The 14,073-nt window shown below is 52.7% G+C and overlaps 1 protein-coding gene across 1 annotated transcript in view; it reads left to right on the top strand.

Moving 5' to 3' along the window:
• LOC137455341 (alpha-2-macroglobulin-like protein 1) overlaps nucleotides 1-14,073 on the top strand; it is a 33,748-nt gene that overhangs the window by 200 nt on the left and 19,475 nt on the right. The window contains exons 2-11 of the mRNA XM_068166065.1: nucleotides 189-335; nucleotides 1,885-2,058; nucleotides 4,344-4,449; nucleotides 5,690-5,798; nucleotides 5,887-6,112; nucleotides 6,320-6,446; nucleotides 6,587-6,708; nucleotides 6,875-6,926; nucleotides 8,490-8,573; nucleotides 9,800-9,976. Coding sequence (XP_068022166.1) covers nucleotides 189-335; nucleotides 1,885-2,058; nucleotides 4,344-4,449; nucleotides 5,690-5,798; nucleotides 5,887-6,112; nucleotides 6,320-6,446; nucleotides 6,587-6,708; nucleotides 6,875-6,926; nucleotides 8,490-8,573; nucleotides 9,800-9,976 — 1,324 coding nt within the window. The remainder of the gene's footprint in view (nucleotides 1-188; nucleotides 336-1,884; nucleotides 2,059-4,343; nucleotides 4,450-5,689; nucleotides 5,799-5,886; nucleotides 6,113-6,319; nucleotides 6,447-6,586; nucleotides 6,709-6,874; nucleotides 6,927-8,489; nucleotides 8,574-9,799; nucleotides 9,977-14,073) is intronic.

The following is a 14,073-nucleotide window of genomic DNA, read 5'->3' as shown; positions in this document are numbered from 1 at the left end:
GTTCTGGCTGGGCTGTACACACTGCTGCCCATGTAAACTCTTCAGTGGGTTTCCAGGAGGGCCTGTCTCAGCATCTCAGCCCCTTTCCCCACCTTGTTCTGCATCATTGCCTGTGCTACCCAGACCTCTAAGAGTCACAGGGTCCCACTCTCCAATGCTAAGCCCTCTGACCCTGTCTTCTTTTGCAGGTGGCACTGGACTTCTCACACAAGGAGGAAGTCCCAGGATCAGAAGTCACTCTGAACCTCAAGGCTGCTCCAGGGTCCTTCTGCTCTGTTCAAGCTGTTGACAAGAGTGTCCTCCTGAAGAACAACAACACCCTAACAGCAGACACAGTGAGTGCAGCCTGCCATGCCCAACCTGCCTTCTGCCTCCATGCACCGGCAAGAGGAAGGCCACAGTCCATCTCAGAACATGGCTGCCCTGACATCCTCTCTCTTGGCCTCTTCTGAGTAGCTATGTGGTGATCATGGTTCTCATGCATCAGCCCTGAAGTGTAGACCTCTTCCTGGAGAGAGCTGGATGCTGCACAGTACTGTAGGGATAGGCAGAGAGAGCAGCTTCAAAGAGATGCTGGTGGTTTGGGCCTGGATGGAGAGTACTTGGCAGCTTTTCTCACCTGTCCACTTGTCTTGCTGCTCTTCCATCTTCCACCAACAGTGAGGCTAAGCTTTTGACATTTGCCCCACTGGGGTCCTCCTACCCCTCTGCCCCAAACATTGCTGAGTTATGCCCACATCACACAACAGGCTGAGCACCTGAGCTGCTCCAGCAGTAGCTAGGGCTTGTTGGGCTGGACAAAAGGAGGCTGAGGGGAGACCTTCTCAGTCTCCACAATTCCCTGAAAGGAGGTTAGAGTGGGTGTTGCTCTCCCTAGTAACAAGTGATAGGAGCAGAGGAAATGGCCTTAAGCTGCAACAGAGGAGGTTTAGGTTGGATATTAGAAGAGCCTTTTTCTCTGAAATGGTTCTGAAACACTGGAAGAGGCTTCCCAGGGAGATGGTTGAATCCTGACCCCTGGAGGTGTTGCACAGACACAGAGCTGTGGTGCTGAGGAGCATGGTTTAGCACCAGCCTTGGCAGAGTTAGGGAATGGTTGGATTTCATGACTTGGAAAGTATTTCCCAACCAAAGCAATTCTAGAAGTCTATGAGAGCAGCCAGCTCACACAGCAGCTGGTTAAAAGCATTCAGCCAGGTGCATTGTGAGGTTACAGCAGGCTTGAGGGAACTTGCCTGACAGCAGCTACATGTTCCAGAGGAATGAATTCAAAATTTAGACCAAAATGATGCAAAAATCAGTCTCTTTTGTTCCACAACGTGTAACAGAGATAATACACAGGGACATGCCCCATGGGAAGCTCTAAATAAAGTTATAGAAGCCAGGCAGTTACAAAGGAGCCTCAGCAAATCCAGGGGGATGTGCTGGTGAGCTGCTGTTCCATTTAGGAGGAGGCTCAGGGGAGACCTTCTTGCTCTCTACAACTACCTTAAGGGAGGTTGTAGCCAGAGGGGGATTGGTCTCTTCTCCCAGGCAAGCAGCACCAGAACAAGAGGACACAGTCTCAAGGTGTGTCAGGGGAGGTTTAGGCTGGAGGTGAGGAGAAAGTTCTTCCCAGCAAGAGAGATTGGCCATTGGGATGTGCTGCCCAGGGAGGTGGTGGAGGTGTTCAAAAAGGGAGTGGACGTGGCACTTGGTGCCATGGTTTAGTTGATCAGATGGTGTTGGGTGATAGGTTGGACTTGATGATCTTGAAGGTCTTTTCCAACCTGGTTAATTCTATTCTACTTTCACAAACTATAAGAGGGTTACAGTCCAAATACTTGACACCTGGACATGGTTGTTGGGCAGTTCCTTATGAAGATCTCTGATGCTCCATTCCAGCTCTCTGAAAAGGTCTTTGAAGACAGCTTCATAATTGGAGGAAGAGGGTTCCCTTATTACCTAGAAGACTTTGAGCCATACCCTTGTTTGCCCCAGCACCCCAGCCTCCACAAAAAGGCTCGAATGGAAGCACCATGGTACCAAAGTGCTGGTGATGTCTTTAATCTCTTTAAGGTGAGTGTCTACACTTCCACTTAACTTTGCCTGAGCCAGTAGTTCCCAGTATGTGATTGTGAATGCCTGCAAGTATTTACATACAGGGAACTTCATCTGCCCCAACTTTCATTGCTAGAAGTTGATACTAGGCTGAACATGAGCCAGCAGTGTGTCCAGGTGGTCAAGAAGGCCAATGGCATTGTGGCCTGGATCGGGAATAGCGTGGCCAGCAGGAGCAGGGAAGTCATTGTGCCCTGTGCTCTGCACTGGTTAGGCCACACCTTGAGTCCTGTGTCCAGTTCTGGGCCCCTCAGGTTAAGAAAGATGTAGAGATGCTGGAAGGTGTCCAGAGAAGGGCAACAAGGCTGGGGAGGGGTCTGGAGCACAGCCCTGTGAGGAGAGGCTGAGGGAGCTGGGGTTGCTTAGCCTGGAGAAGAGGAGGCTCAGGGGAGACCTCATTGCTCTCTACAACTCCCTGAAGGGAGGTTGTAGCCAGGTGGGGGTTGGTCTCTTCTCCCAGGCAACCAGCACCAGAACAAGAGGACACAGTCTCAAGCTGTGCCAGGGAAGGATTAGGCTGGATGTTAGGAAGAAATTCTTCACAGAGAGATTGGCCATTGGAATGTGCTGCCCAGGGAGGTGGTGGAGGAACCATCAATGAAGGTGTTTAGGAAGAGCCTGGATGAGGCACTTGGTGCCATGGTTGAGTTGATTAGATGGTGTTGGCTGATAGCTTGGACTGGATGATCTTGAAGGTCTTTTCCAACCTGGTCTATTCTATTCTATTCTATTCTATTCTATTCTATTCTATTCTATTCTATTCTATTCTATTCTATTCTATTCTATTCTATTCTATTCTATTTTATCCTGGAGTCACTTCTCGCTCAGAAGAATAGTGAAGAGGTGATTGGGAACAGTCAGCATGGCTTCACCAAGGGCAAATCCTGCCTGACCAACTTGGTTGCCTTCTATGAGCAGGTGACAACATCAATAGCTGAGGGGAGAGCAGCTGATGTCATTTACCTGGACCTGAGCAAGGCCTTCGACACTGTCCCACACCACATCCTGGTCTCCAGGCTGGTGACACATGGGTGTGATGGGTGACCACTAGATGGATAAGGAACTGGCTTGATGGCTGCACCCAAAGAGTGGCTGTCAATGGCTCCATGTCCCAGGGGAGGCCAGGGACAAGAAGAGTCCCTCAGGGATCAGTCCTGGGACCAGGCTTGTTCAACATCTTTGTGGGTGCCATGGACAGTGGCACTGAGTGCACCCTCAGCAGGTTTGCTGATGACACCAAGCTGTGTGGTGCAGCAGACAGCTGGAGGGAAGGGATCCATCCAGAGGGACCTGGACAGGCTGGAGAGGTGGGCACAAGCCAACCTCAGGAGGTTCAACAAGAGCAAGGGCAGGGTCCTGCATCTGGGTGGAGGCAATCCCAGGCACAAATGCAGGCTGGGCAGGGACTGGCTGGAAAGCAGCCCTGAGGAGAGAGACTTGGGGGTGCTGGGGGACAAAAAGCTCAACATGAGCTCTCAGTGTGCACTTGCAGCCCAGAAAGCCAATCAGATCCTGGGCTGCAGCAGGAGAAGTGTGGCCAGCAGGTCGAGGGAGGTGATTCTCCCCCTCTACTCAGCTCTGGGGAGACCCCACCTGGAGTACTGCCTCCAGTTCTGGAGCCCCTATTCCAAGAGGGATCTGGAGGTGCTGGAAGGTGTCCAGAGAAGGGCCAGGAGGATGAGCAGAGGGCTGGAGCACCTCTCCTGTGAGGACAGACTGAAGGAGTTGGGGCTGTTCAGTCTGGAGAAGAGAAGGCTCCCAGGTGACCTCATTGTGGCCTTCCAGGATCTGAAGGGGGCTACAGGAAGGCTGGGGAGGGACTGCTCAGGATCTCAGGGAGTGATAGGACTAGGGGGAATGGAATGAAGCTGGAGGTGGGGAGATTGAGGCTGGAGGTGAGGAGGAAGTTCTTCCCCATGAGAGTGGTGAAGCCCTGGAATGGGTTGTCCAGGGAGGTGGTTGAGGCCCTGTCCCTGGAGGTCTTTAAGGCCAGGCTGGCTGAGGCTGTGGCCAGGCTGATCTAGTGTGGGGTGTCCCTGCCCATGGCAGGGGGGTTGGAACTAGATGATCCTTGTGGTCCCTTCCAACCCTGAATGAAACAATGAAACTATAAACTATTCTATTCTATTCTATTCTATTCTATTCTATTCTATTCTATTCTATTCTATTCTATTCTATTCTATTCTATTCTATTCTATTCTACTCTACTCTACTCTACTCTACTCTACTCATTGTTTTTCCAGAGGCTGCGTATGAAAGTCTTCACCAACACCAGAATCAAGAAACCAGTGTCCTGTGTGGCAGAGGACATGGAGAAAAGGCTGTTGTTTGGCCGTACCACTATGCTTGGTAAGGGATAGATGCATCCACCTCCTTGACTGAAGGGTTGCTCCTCTCCCAGCTCTGGCCAGCCTGCAGCTGAGATAGCTGACTTCCCTCCTGCTGTGCTCCTTGTATGTGTTGTGTGACCAGAACAAAGCTTTTGTCCAGTTCAAAGGACCCCATTTACAAACCCCAGATGAAAGCTCCAACCTCTGTGCTTTGCTGGCTGCCCCTCTCTCCTGTGCCTTTCATGGAAACTGTAGAATGCTCTCAACCAGCACTCTCACAGGTTCCACCCTTGTTCTGTGTCACAAAGCAATGGTATTTGTGTGAGCTTACTATCATAGTACCACAGTATCAGTCAGGGTTGGAAGGGACCACAAGGATCAGCTAGTTCCAACCCCCCTGCCATGGCCAGGGACACCCCAACTACATCAGCCTGGCCACAGCCTCATCCAGCCTGGCCTTCAACACCTCCAGGGACAGGGCCCCAACCACCTCCCTGGACAACCCATTCCAGGGCTTCACCACTCTCATGGGGAAGAACTTCCTCCTCACCTCCAGCCTCAATCTCCTCACCTCCAGCTTCATTCCATTCCCCCTAGTCCTCTCACTCCCTGAGATCCTGAGCAGTCCCTCCCCAGCCTTCCTGGAGCCCCCTTCAGATACTGGAAGGCCACAATGAGGTCACCTGGGAGCCTTCTCTTCTGCAGACTGAACAGCCCCAACTCCTTCAGTCTGTCCTCACAGGAGAGGTGCTCCAGCCCTCTGCTCATCCTCCTGGCCCTGCTCTGGACACCTTCCAGCACCTCCACATCCCTCTTGCAATAGGGGCTCCAGAACTGGAGGCAGTACTCCAGGTGGGGTCTCCCCAGAGCTGAGCAGAGGGGGAGGATCACCTCCCTTGCCCTGCTGGCCACACTTCTCCTGCTGCAGCCCAGGCTCTGATTGGCTTTCTGGGCTGCAAGTGCACACTGAGAGCTCCTGGTGAGCTTCTCCTCCACCAGCACCCCCAAGTCTCTCTCCTCAGGGCTACTTTCCAGCCAGTCCCTGCCCAGCCTGCATTTGTGCCTGGGATTGCCTCCACCCAGCTGCAGGACCCTGCCCTTGGTCTTGTTGAACCTCCTGAGGTTGGCTTGTGCCCACCTCTCCAGCCTGTCCAGGTCCCTCTGGATGGCCTCCCTTCCCTCCTTGCCTGGGAAAGAAGAGCTGTTGTCCCCTGTAGCTCCCGATGCTGTTTCCTGAGGTGTCACTTGCTTTCTGGCAGAGAATGCTGTCGGCCCTGGTGCCTCTGCACCTCACCTTGAACCCAAGCAGAAGCCGAAGCCCCGAACCCTCTTCCCAGAGACCTGGATTTGGGATTTGGTCTCAGTTGGGTTGGTAACAGCCTCTACCCACCTTCCCCAAAGAGCTCTGGAGACTTGGAACTGCTTCTGAGCACATTCTCCTCTCTGCCTGCTCTAGGGAGGATGGCCAAGCCTCTCTCCAAGCTGCTGTACCTGACACCATTACAGAATGGAATGCCAACACCTTCTGTGTTGCTGACACTGGCTTTGGGTTCTCACCTCTGACCACTCTCAGGGTCTTTCAGCCTTTCTTTGTGGATCTGTCACTACCATACTCAGTGATTCAAGGAGAGACTTTCAGCCTAAAAGCCACTGTCTTCAACTACCTCCAGGACTGTATCCAGGTGAATATTCTTCCAATTACATGGCCTCTGTCAGAGTGAGAACTTGAGCTCAGAGGCAAATTGTGAGCTACTCAGGGGGCCCTGATGCTGGCATCTGGACCACAAAGCACCACTTTGCACTTCATGGCCCATAGTATTTGCTCCTTTTTTGCACCACCTGTCACTAACACCCTGCCAACATCTGCTGGTACACTTCTCCATGCTTAGGTGCACACCACGCTCACAGAGACCCCAGAACTGGAAGTGGAGCCCTGTCCAGGCTGCCAATTCACCAGCTGCCTCTGTGCCAACGAAGCAAAAACCTTTGTGTGGAATGTGACAGCCACCAGGATGGGTGAGGCTGAGCAGGGGGATGTGTGGCAGCTGGCACAAAGAGGGGTGGAACATGCCTGCCTCCTCTTGTCTGGTGCTGAAGTGCCTGCATGCAGCTCTCTGCTGCAAGTGCTCAGAGATGTTGCCCTCTGCTCCCTGCAGGCAAAGTCAATGTCACTGTGACTGGCATGGCAGAAGATTCACATGATCTGTGTGACAACAGGATTGCTGTGACACCTTTGCAAGGACAGAGAGACACAGTGATAAAACCTCTGCTCATTAAGGTTAGTCCTCCACTGCAGGGGGGAGACCATAGGGGACAGTGGGTCATCCCCTGAGACAGCTAAGAGGAAGCTTGGCCCCTTCTTCTGGGAAGCAAATGGGGCCTGTTGAGGAATGGTGACTTCCTTCCCTGCTTTCCTAGCTGAACTGCTCTCTCTCCATCTGCAGCCAGGAGGTGTCCTGCAAGAGAAGACCCAAAACACCTTCCTCTGTGCTGCAGGTATGAGACAGAAATCCCTGATGGCTATTGATCATGAGAGCAGGATGGAATCATGGAATCCTGCAGTTGTTTGTTTAAGATCATTGAGTGCAGCCATTACCTAGCCCTCCCAGGTCTCATGCTAAGCCATGTCCCTTAGTATCACATCTGTGGTTCTTGGAGACACCTCCAAGGATGGCGATTCAACCACCTCTTGGGGAAGCCTATTCCAATGGGAGGGGGGAGAGGGCTACTGCAACTGTTCAAAGGTGGGGGGAGTTTAGAATAGAATGGAATGGAATGGAATGGAATGGAATGGAATGGAATGGAATAGAATAGAATAGAATAGAATAGAATAGAATAGAATAGAATAGAGTAGAATAGAATAGAATAGAATAGAATAGAATAGAATAGAATAGACCAGGTTGGAAGAGACCTTCAAGATCGAGTCCAACCTATCACCCAACACCACCCAACCAACTAACCCATGGCACCAAGCACCCTGTCAAGTCTCCTCCTGAACACCTCCAGTGATGGTGACTCCACCACCTCCCTGGGCAGCACATTCCAATGGGCAATCACTCTCTCTGTGTAAAACTTCCTCCTGACCTCCAGCCTGAACCTCCCCTGGCACAGCTTGAGACTGTGTTCTCTTGTTCTGGTGCTGGCTGCCTGGGAGAAGAGACCAACCCCCACCTGGCTACAACCTCCCTTCAGGTAGTTGTAGAGAGCAAGAAGGTCTGCCCTGAGTCTCCTCTTCTCCAGGCTAAGCAACCCCAGCTCCCTCAGCCTCTCCTCACAGGGCTGTGCTCCAAACCCCTCCCCAGCTTTGTTGCCCTTCTCTGGACACCTTCCAGCAACTCAACCTCCTTCCTAAACTGAGGAGCCCAGAACTGGACACAGGACTCAAGGTGTGGCCTAACCAGTGCAGTGTACAGGGGCAGAATGACCTCCCTGCTCCTGCTGGCCACACTGTTCCTGATGCAGGCCAGGATGCCATTGGCCCTCTTGGCCACCTGGGCACACTGCTGGCTCATGTTCAGCCTACTATCAACCAGCACCCCCAGGTCCCTCTCTGCCTGGCTGCTCTCAGCCACTCTGACCCCAGCCTGTAGCACTGCCTGGGGTTGCTGTGGCCAATGTGCAGAACCTGGCACCTGGATGTGTTCAATCTCCTGCCCTTGGCCTCTGCCCATCTGCCCAGCCTGTCCAGGTCCCTCTGCAGAGCCTCTCTACCCTCCAGCAGATCAACTCCTGCCCCCAGCTTGCTGTCATCTGCACATTTACTGATGATGGACTCAATGCCCTCATCCAGTTCATCAATAAAGATGTTAAAGGGCACAGGGCCCAATTTGTCTGAGAGCAAGTGCTGGTGGCACCACCCCTGCCTGGGAGAACAACCACTGCAGTTCATCTGCTTCTGTCTTCTGCCTGGCAGAGTTTCCTGTGTTGAGGCTCTTGTTTGCAAGCCCCAGCTGCTGTGACTCCATGTCACACTAAGCCTCAGCTGTGCCTCCTTGGGATGTTACACTTGTGTATGATGCTTCTTCCAAGCAATATGTTTCTGGGTTCTGCCTTCCTCAGATAACTCTGTCTCTGAAGAATTCTCCCTGACTCCACCTGCAGATGTGCTGGAGGGATCTGGCAGAGCCACATTCTCTGTGATAGGTGAGAAAAGCTTCCCCTGCTCTTGAGTTCCCAGGGGGAAGAGGCACAATGCTTTGGCCTTAATGATGCATTGACCCAGTCCCTCATGAGACAAACTGTAAAGGGGGGGATGTTGGCCTCAAAACTGGGGGTCAAGTAATCTTGATCAGTATTTGTTCTTCTTACAAGGAATGGTCCTGGGTGATTCCCAAGAGGCTGCAGGAGAAGGCACCAAATAGGGTATCTCCTGTGATTTAAGGGCACTCAAACCATCCCTGCAGTTTTTCAGCTAGCTTGCCTCTGTAATTCTTTCCCCTCCTTGATACCCACTAAGGAATGACAGCTCTCTTCACCTGACTTCAGACCCCCTCAAGATCACCATTCCCTCCCTCTTCCTAGAACCATGATGTCTTCCCCTTCTGAGCTGGCCTAATCTAAGAGACATCATAGAATCATAGAATCAATAATGTTGGAAAAGACCTCAAAGATCATCAAGTCCAACCTGTCACCCAACACCTCAGGACTAACTAAACCATGGCACCAAGTGCCACATCCAATCCCCTCTTGAACACCTCCAGGGATGGGGACTCCACCACCTCCCTGGGCAGCACATTCCAATGGGAAATCTCTTTTGCTGGGAAGAACTTTCTCCTCACCTCCAGCCTAAACCTCCCCTGGTGCAGCTTGAGACTGTGTCCTCTTGTTCTGGTGCTGGTTGCCTGGCAGAAGAGACCAACCCCCACCTGGCTACAACCTACCTTCAGGGAGTTGTAGAGGGCAATGAGGTCTCCCCTGAGCCTCCTCTTCTCCAGGCTAAGCAACCCCAGCTCCCTCAGCCTCTCCTCACAGGGCTGTGCTCAAGGCCTCTCCCCAGCCTTGTTGCCCTTCTCTGGACACCTTCAAGTCTCTCAATGTCCTTCTTAAACTGAGGAGCCCAGAACTGGACACAGGACTCAAGGTGTGGCCTAACCAATGCAGAGTACAGGGCACAATGACCTCCCTGCTCCTGCTGGCCACACTGTTCCTAATGCAGGCCAGGATGCCATTGGCCTTCTTGGCTGCCTGGGCACACTGCTGGCTCGTGTTCATCCTACTGTCAACCAGTACCCCCTAGCATAAATCTTAATCATGTGCCCTCAATGACTGGCTGGCTCTTTCCCAGGATCCTAGCAACAGTTGTTCTGTTTCTTGCTGTTGATTATCTGTTTCCCATTTCTCCTGCCCTTACCTTTCTTCTCACACTCAAGGGGACATCATGGGCCCAGCACTGCAAAATTTAGACCGGCTGCTGCAGATGCCCTTCGGCTGTGGAGAGCAGAACATGGTGCTGTTTGCACCAAACATCTTCATACTCCAGTACTTGAAGAAGACTAATCAACTGGACCCAGAAATCGAAGCTAAAGCCCTCAAATTCCTGAAAAAAGGTAAAGATTGTCCTCCTTGCTCCTGCTGCAAAACAAAGGTGCTCTGCATCAAGCACGTGGGGCACAGGCCTGGCGGGGAGGCGCAGGACAGGAGGGGGAACACTGCCAGAGGTACGACAATGGAGGCATCACAGAGAGCAAGGGAAATGTCTCATGGCAGGAAAAGCCTGCTCCTGAAGAACCAGGACTTCTGTCCTTGTGCCTCTGCTTGAGATACTAAACATGCTTTTTTTTTTTTTTTGAGAGAGAGGGTTATGGTAATTCACAGAATCACAGAATCAATGAGGTTGGAAAAGAGCTCAGAGATCATCAAGTCCAACCTGTCACCCAACACCTCATGACTAACTAAACCATGGCACCAAGTGCCACATCCAATCCTCTCCTGAACACCTCCAGGGATGGGGACTCCACCACCTCCCCGGGCAGCACATTCCAATGGCCAATCTCTCTTGCTGGGAAGAACTTTCTCCTCACCTCCAGCCTAAACCTCCCCTGGCACAGCCTGAGACTGTGTCCTCTTGTTCTGGTGCTGGCTGCCTGGGAGAAGAGACCAACCCTCACCCGGCTACAACCTCCCTTCAGGGAGGTCTAGAGAGCAAGAAGGTCTCCCCTGAGCTTCCTCTTCTCCAGGCTAAGCAACCCCAGCTCCCTCAGCCTCTCCTCACAGGGCTGTGCTCCAGACCCCTCCCCAGCTTTGTTGCCCTTCTCTGGACACCTTCAAGTCTCTCAATGTCCTTCCTAAACTGAGGAGCCCAGAACTGGACACAGGACTCAAGGTGTGGCCTAACCAGTGCTGAGCACAGAGCAGAATGACTCCCCTGCTCCTGCTGGCCACACTATTCCTCATGCAGGCCAGGATGCCATTGGCCTTCTTGGCCACCTGGGCACACTGCAGGCTCATGTTCATCCTACCATCAACCAGTACCCCCAGGTCCCTCTCTGCCTGGCTGCTCTCAGTCACTCTGACCCCAGCCTGTAGCTCTGCATGGGGTTGCTGTGGCCAATGTGTAGAACCTGGCACTTGGATGTGTTCAATCTCATGCCCTTAGACTCTGCCCATCTGTCCAGCCTGGCAAGGTCCCTCTGCAGGGTTCTCCAACCCTCTAACAGATCAACTCCTGCCCCCAGCTTGCTGTCATCTGCAAATTTACTGATGACTGACTCCTCTCATCCAGATCATCAATGAAGATGTTAAAGAGGATGGGGCCCAGCACTGATCCCTGGGGCACACCACTGGTGCCTGGCTGCCAGCTGGCTGTGGCACCATTCACCACCACTCTCTGGGCTCAGCCTCCAGCCAGTTCCTAACCCAGCTCAGAGTGCTGCTGTCCCAGCCAGGGGCTGACAGCTTGGCCAGGAGTTTGCTGTGGGGGACAGTGTCAAAGGCCTTGCTGCAGTCCAGGCAGACCACATCCACAGCCTGCCCCACAGCCACCAGGCAGTCACCTGGGCATAGAAGGAGATCAGGTTGGAGAGGCAGGACCTGCCCTTCCTAAGCCCATGCTGGCTGGGCCTGAGCCCTTGGCCATGCACTGTGTGATGCCTGTGCTTTCTTCTTTAATCAGTCTGAGGCTGACAGAAGTCCCTTGTGGTAACAGGGAATCAGCTGCTGTTCCCTGGAATACAGAGTGGCCCTGGGGGACAGGCAGGGTTTTGGTAGTTCACCCCTGGGTTTTAGGTTACATATTGTGGGGGTGTACTGGCTCAGCCCAATGTATCCTGAGTTCAACACAGTGTTTTTGCCTCATCCTGCAACGTGCCTCATGTTTCAGCCTGATTGCCTCCTTACCCTGCCATGCTCCAAGCTCAGCAGCAAACCATGGAGAGGATTTTGCTCCCTCTCCTTCTCCCTTCCTCTCTGCTGCTGAGAGTTGCAATGGCTGGCTGGGAGAGTGTGGCCTAACCAACAGAATGGTGGCAGCAGGGCGGCAAAGGGGAGGGTACACAATGAGGGCATGTGGAGGGGGGCAGAGGAGCAAACCAGTGTAGACAGGGCTTTGCCCTCAGAGCTTCAAGGCATGGCCTTGTCACTTTCTGTACATCTCATAGGAAGGGCTGTCTGGAGTCTAGCAGAAGCAAAGTGGCAGAGAGGGCCAACAGAAGTGCTGGAAACCAAACTAGGAGGAGTCTCCTCACTTCCACAGCTCTTCTTGTTCATGGCAAGGTGCAAGTGAGGGCTCCCAGTGGCACTGGGAGACATGAGGTGGTGGAGCGTGCCGCTGTTCTGCCAACCAGCAAGGCACATACCCACAGGACTCACACAGAGCTGCTCTAGTAACTTGGAGCAGCCACATGGCACATTTCAGTGGTACTTCTTGTCATGCTGATGCAGTGGGGTGCATGGGGAGCTGTGGGTTGGTAGGTTTGCCTCATTGTCTCTGAGTGTAGGGCCTGGTGAAGTCTCTTGCTGCAAAGGAGCAGGGAGGTCATTCTGCCCCTCTATACTGCACTGGTTAGGCCACACCTTGAGTCCTCCAGTTCTGGGCCCCTCAGTTTAGGAAAGATGTTGACTTGCTGGAAGGTGTCCAGAGAAGGGCAACAAAGCTGGGGAGGGGTCTGGAGCACAGCCCTGTGAGGAGAGGCTGAGGGAGCTGGGGTTGCTTAGCCTGGAGAAGAGGAGGCTCAGGGGAGACCTCATTGTTGTCTACAACTCCCTGAAGGGAGGTTGTAGCCAGGTGGGGGTTGGTCTCTTCTCCCAGGCAACCAGCACCAGAACAAGAGGACACAGTCTCAAGCTGTGCCAGGGGAGGTTTAGGCTGGAAGTTAGGATGTTCTTCACAGAGAGAGAGACTGTCCATTGGAATGTGCTGCCCAGGGAGGTGGTGGAGTCACCATCCCTGGAGGTGTTCAGGAGGATACTTGACAGGGTGCTTGGTGCCATGGGTTAGTTGATTAGATGGTGTTGGATGATAGTTGGACACAATGATCTTGAAGGTCTCTTCCAACCTGGTCTGGTCTATTCTATTCTATTCTATGCTGTTCTGTTCCATTCCATTCCATTCCATTCCATTCCATTCCATTCCATTCCATTCCATTCCATTCCATTCCATTCTATTCTGAAGGCTTCTTCTCACAGCAAGGATACAATTTGAGTTGCTGCAGTCCTCACACTGAGAGTCCTGGCGCTTGTCTGTGGCAGTTTTAGCTACGCCTTTAAAAGTTAGCTGCAGATTTCAAGCAGAGAAAGTGGAGAAAACTAAACATCTCCCAGTTGGGTGTAAAAAGGAAAAGAGAAGATTATTCTAAACTAATTTCATTGGGCAGATGTGTGAGATGTACCCCTAGCAATCTCACACATTCCACTTCATTCCTTACCTTCTGCTCTGGCTGCCTTGCTGGTTTGGAGAGAATCTTATCATAGTATCATAGTATCACAGTATCAGTCAGGGTTGGAAGGGACCACAAGGATCATCTAGCTCCAACCCCCCTGCCATGGGCAGGGACACCCCACACTACATCAGCCTGGCCACAGCCTCAGCCAGCCTGGCCTTAAACACCTCCAGGGACAGGGCCTCAACCACCTCCCTGGACAACCCATTCCAGGGCTTCACCACTCTCATGGGGAAGAACTTCCTCCTCACCTCCAGCCTCAATCTCCCCACCTCCAGCTTCATTCCATTCCCCCTAGTCCTAGCACTCCCTGAGATCCTGAGCAGTCCCTCCCCAGCCTTCCTGTAGCCCCCTTCAGATACTGGAAGGCCACAATGAGGTCACCTGGGAGCCTTCTCTTCTCCAGACTGAACAGCCCCAACTCCTTCAGTCTGTCCTCACAGGAGAGCTGCTCCAGCCCTCTGATCATCCTTGTGGCCCTTCTCTGGACACCTTCCAGCACCTCCAGATCCCTCTTGCAATAGGGGCTCCAGAACTGGAGGCAATACTCCAGGTGGGGTCTCAGCAGAGCTGAGCAGAGGGGGAGAATCACCTCCCTTGCCCTGCTGGCTACTGACTTGCAGATAAGGACACTAACAATGCTTGGAGCTAACAGTTCTCCTAACTTTCTCTTTTCTTCTGATTATAGAGGGAAAGGGGGGGATTGGGGGAGAGAGAAGCAGTTTCCCCACTGTTTTTGGTGTACCAGAAGGAGTTCAGGAGGGTTT

The sequence above is a fragment of the Melanerpes formicivorus genome, unplaced genomic scaffold, assembly GCF_026170545.1.
Source record: "Melanerpes formicivorus ecotype bairdi unplaced genomic scaffold, bMelFor1.0.p_v2 SCAF_96, whole genome shotgun sequence".
In the NCBI taxonomy this organism is placed as follows: domain Eukaryota; kingdom Metazoa; phylum Chordata; class Aves; order Piciformes; family Picidae; genus Melanerpes; species Melanerpes formicivorus.
The sequence above is the reverse complement of the archived record's forward strand: the minus strand, read 5'-3'. Positions and strand labels throughout refer to the sequence as shown.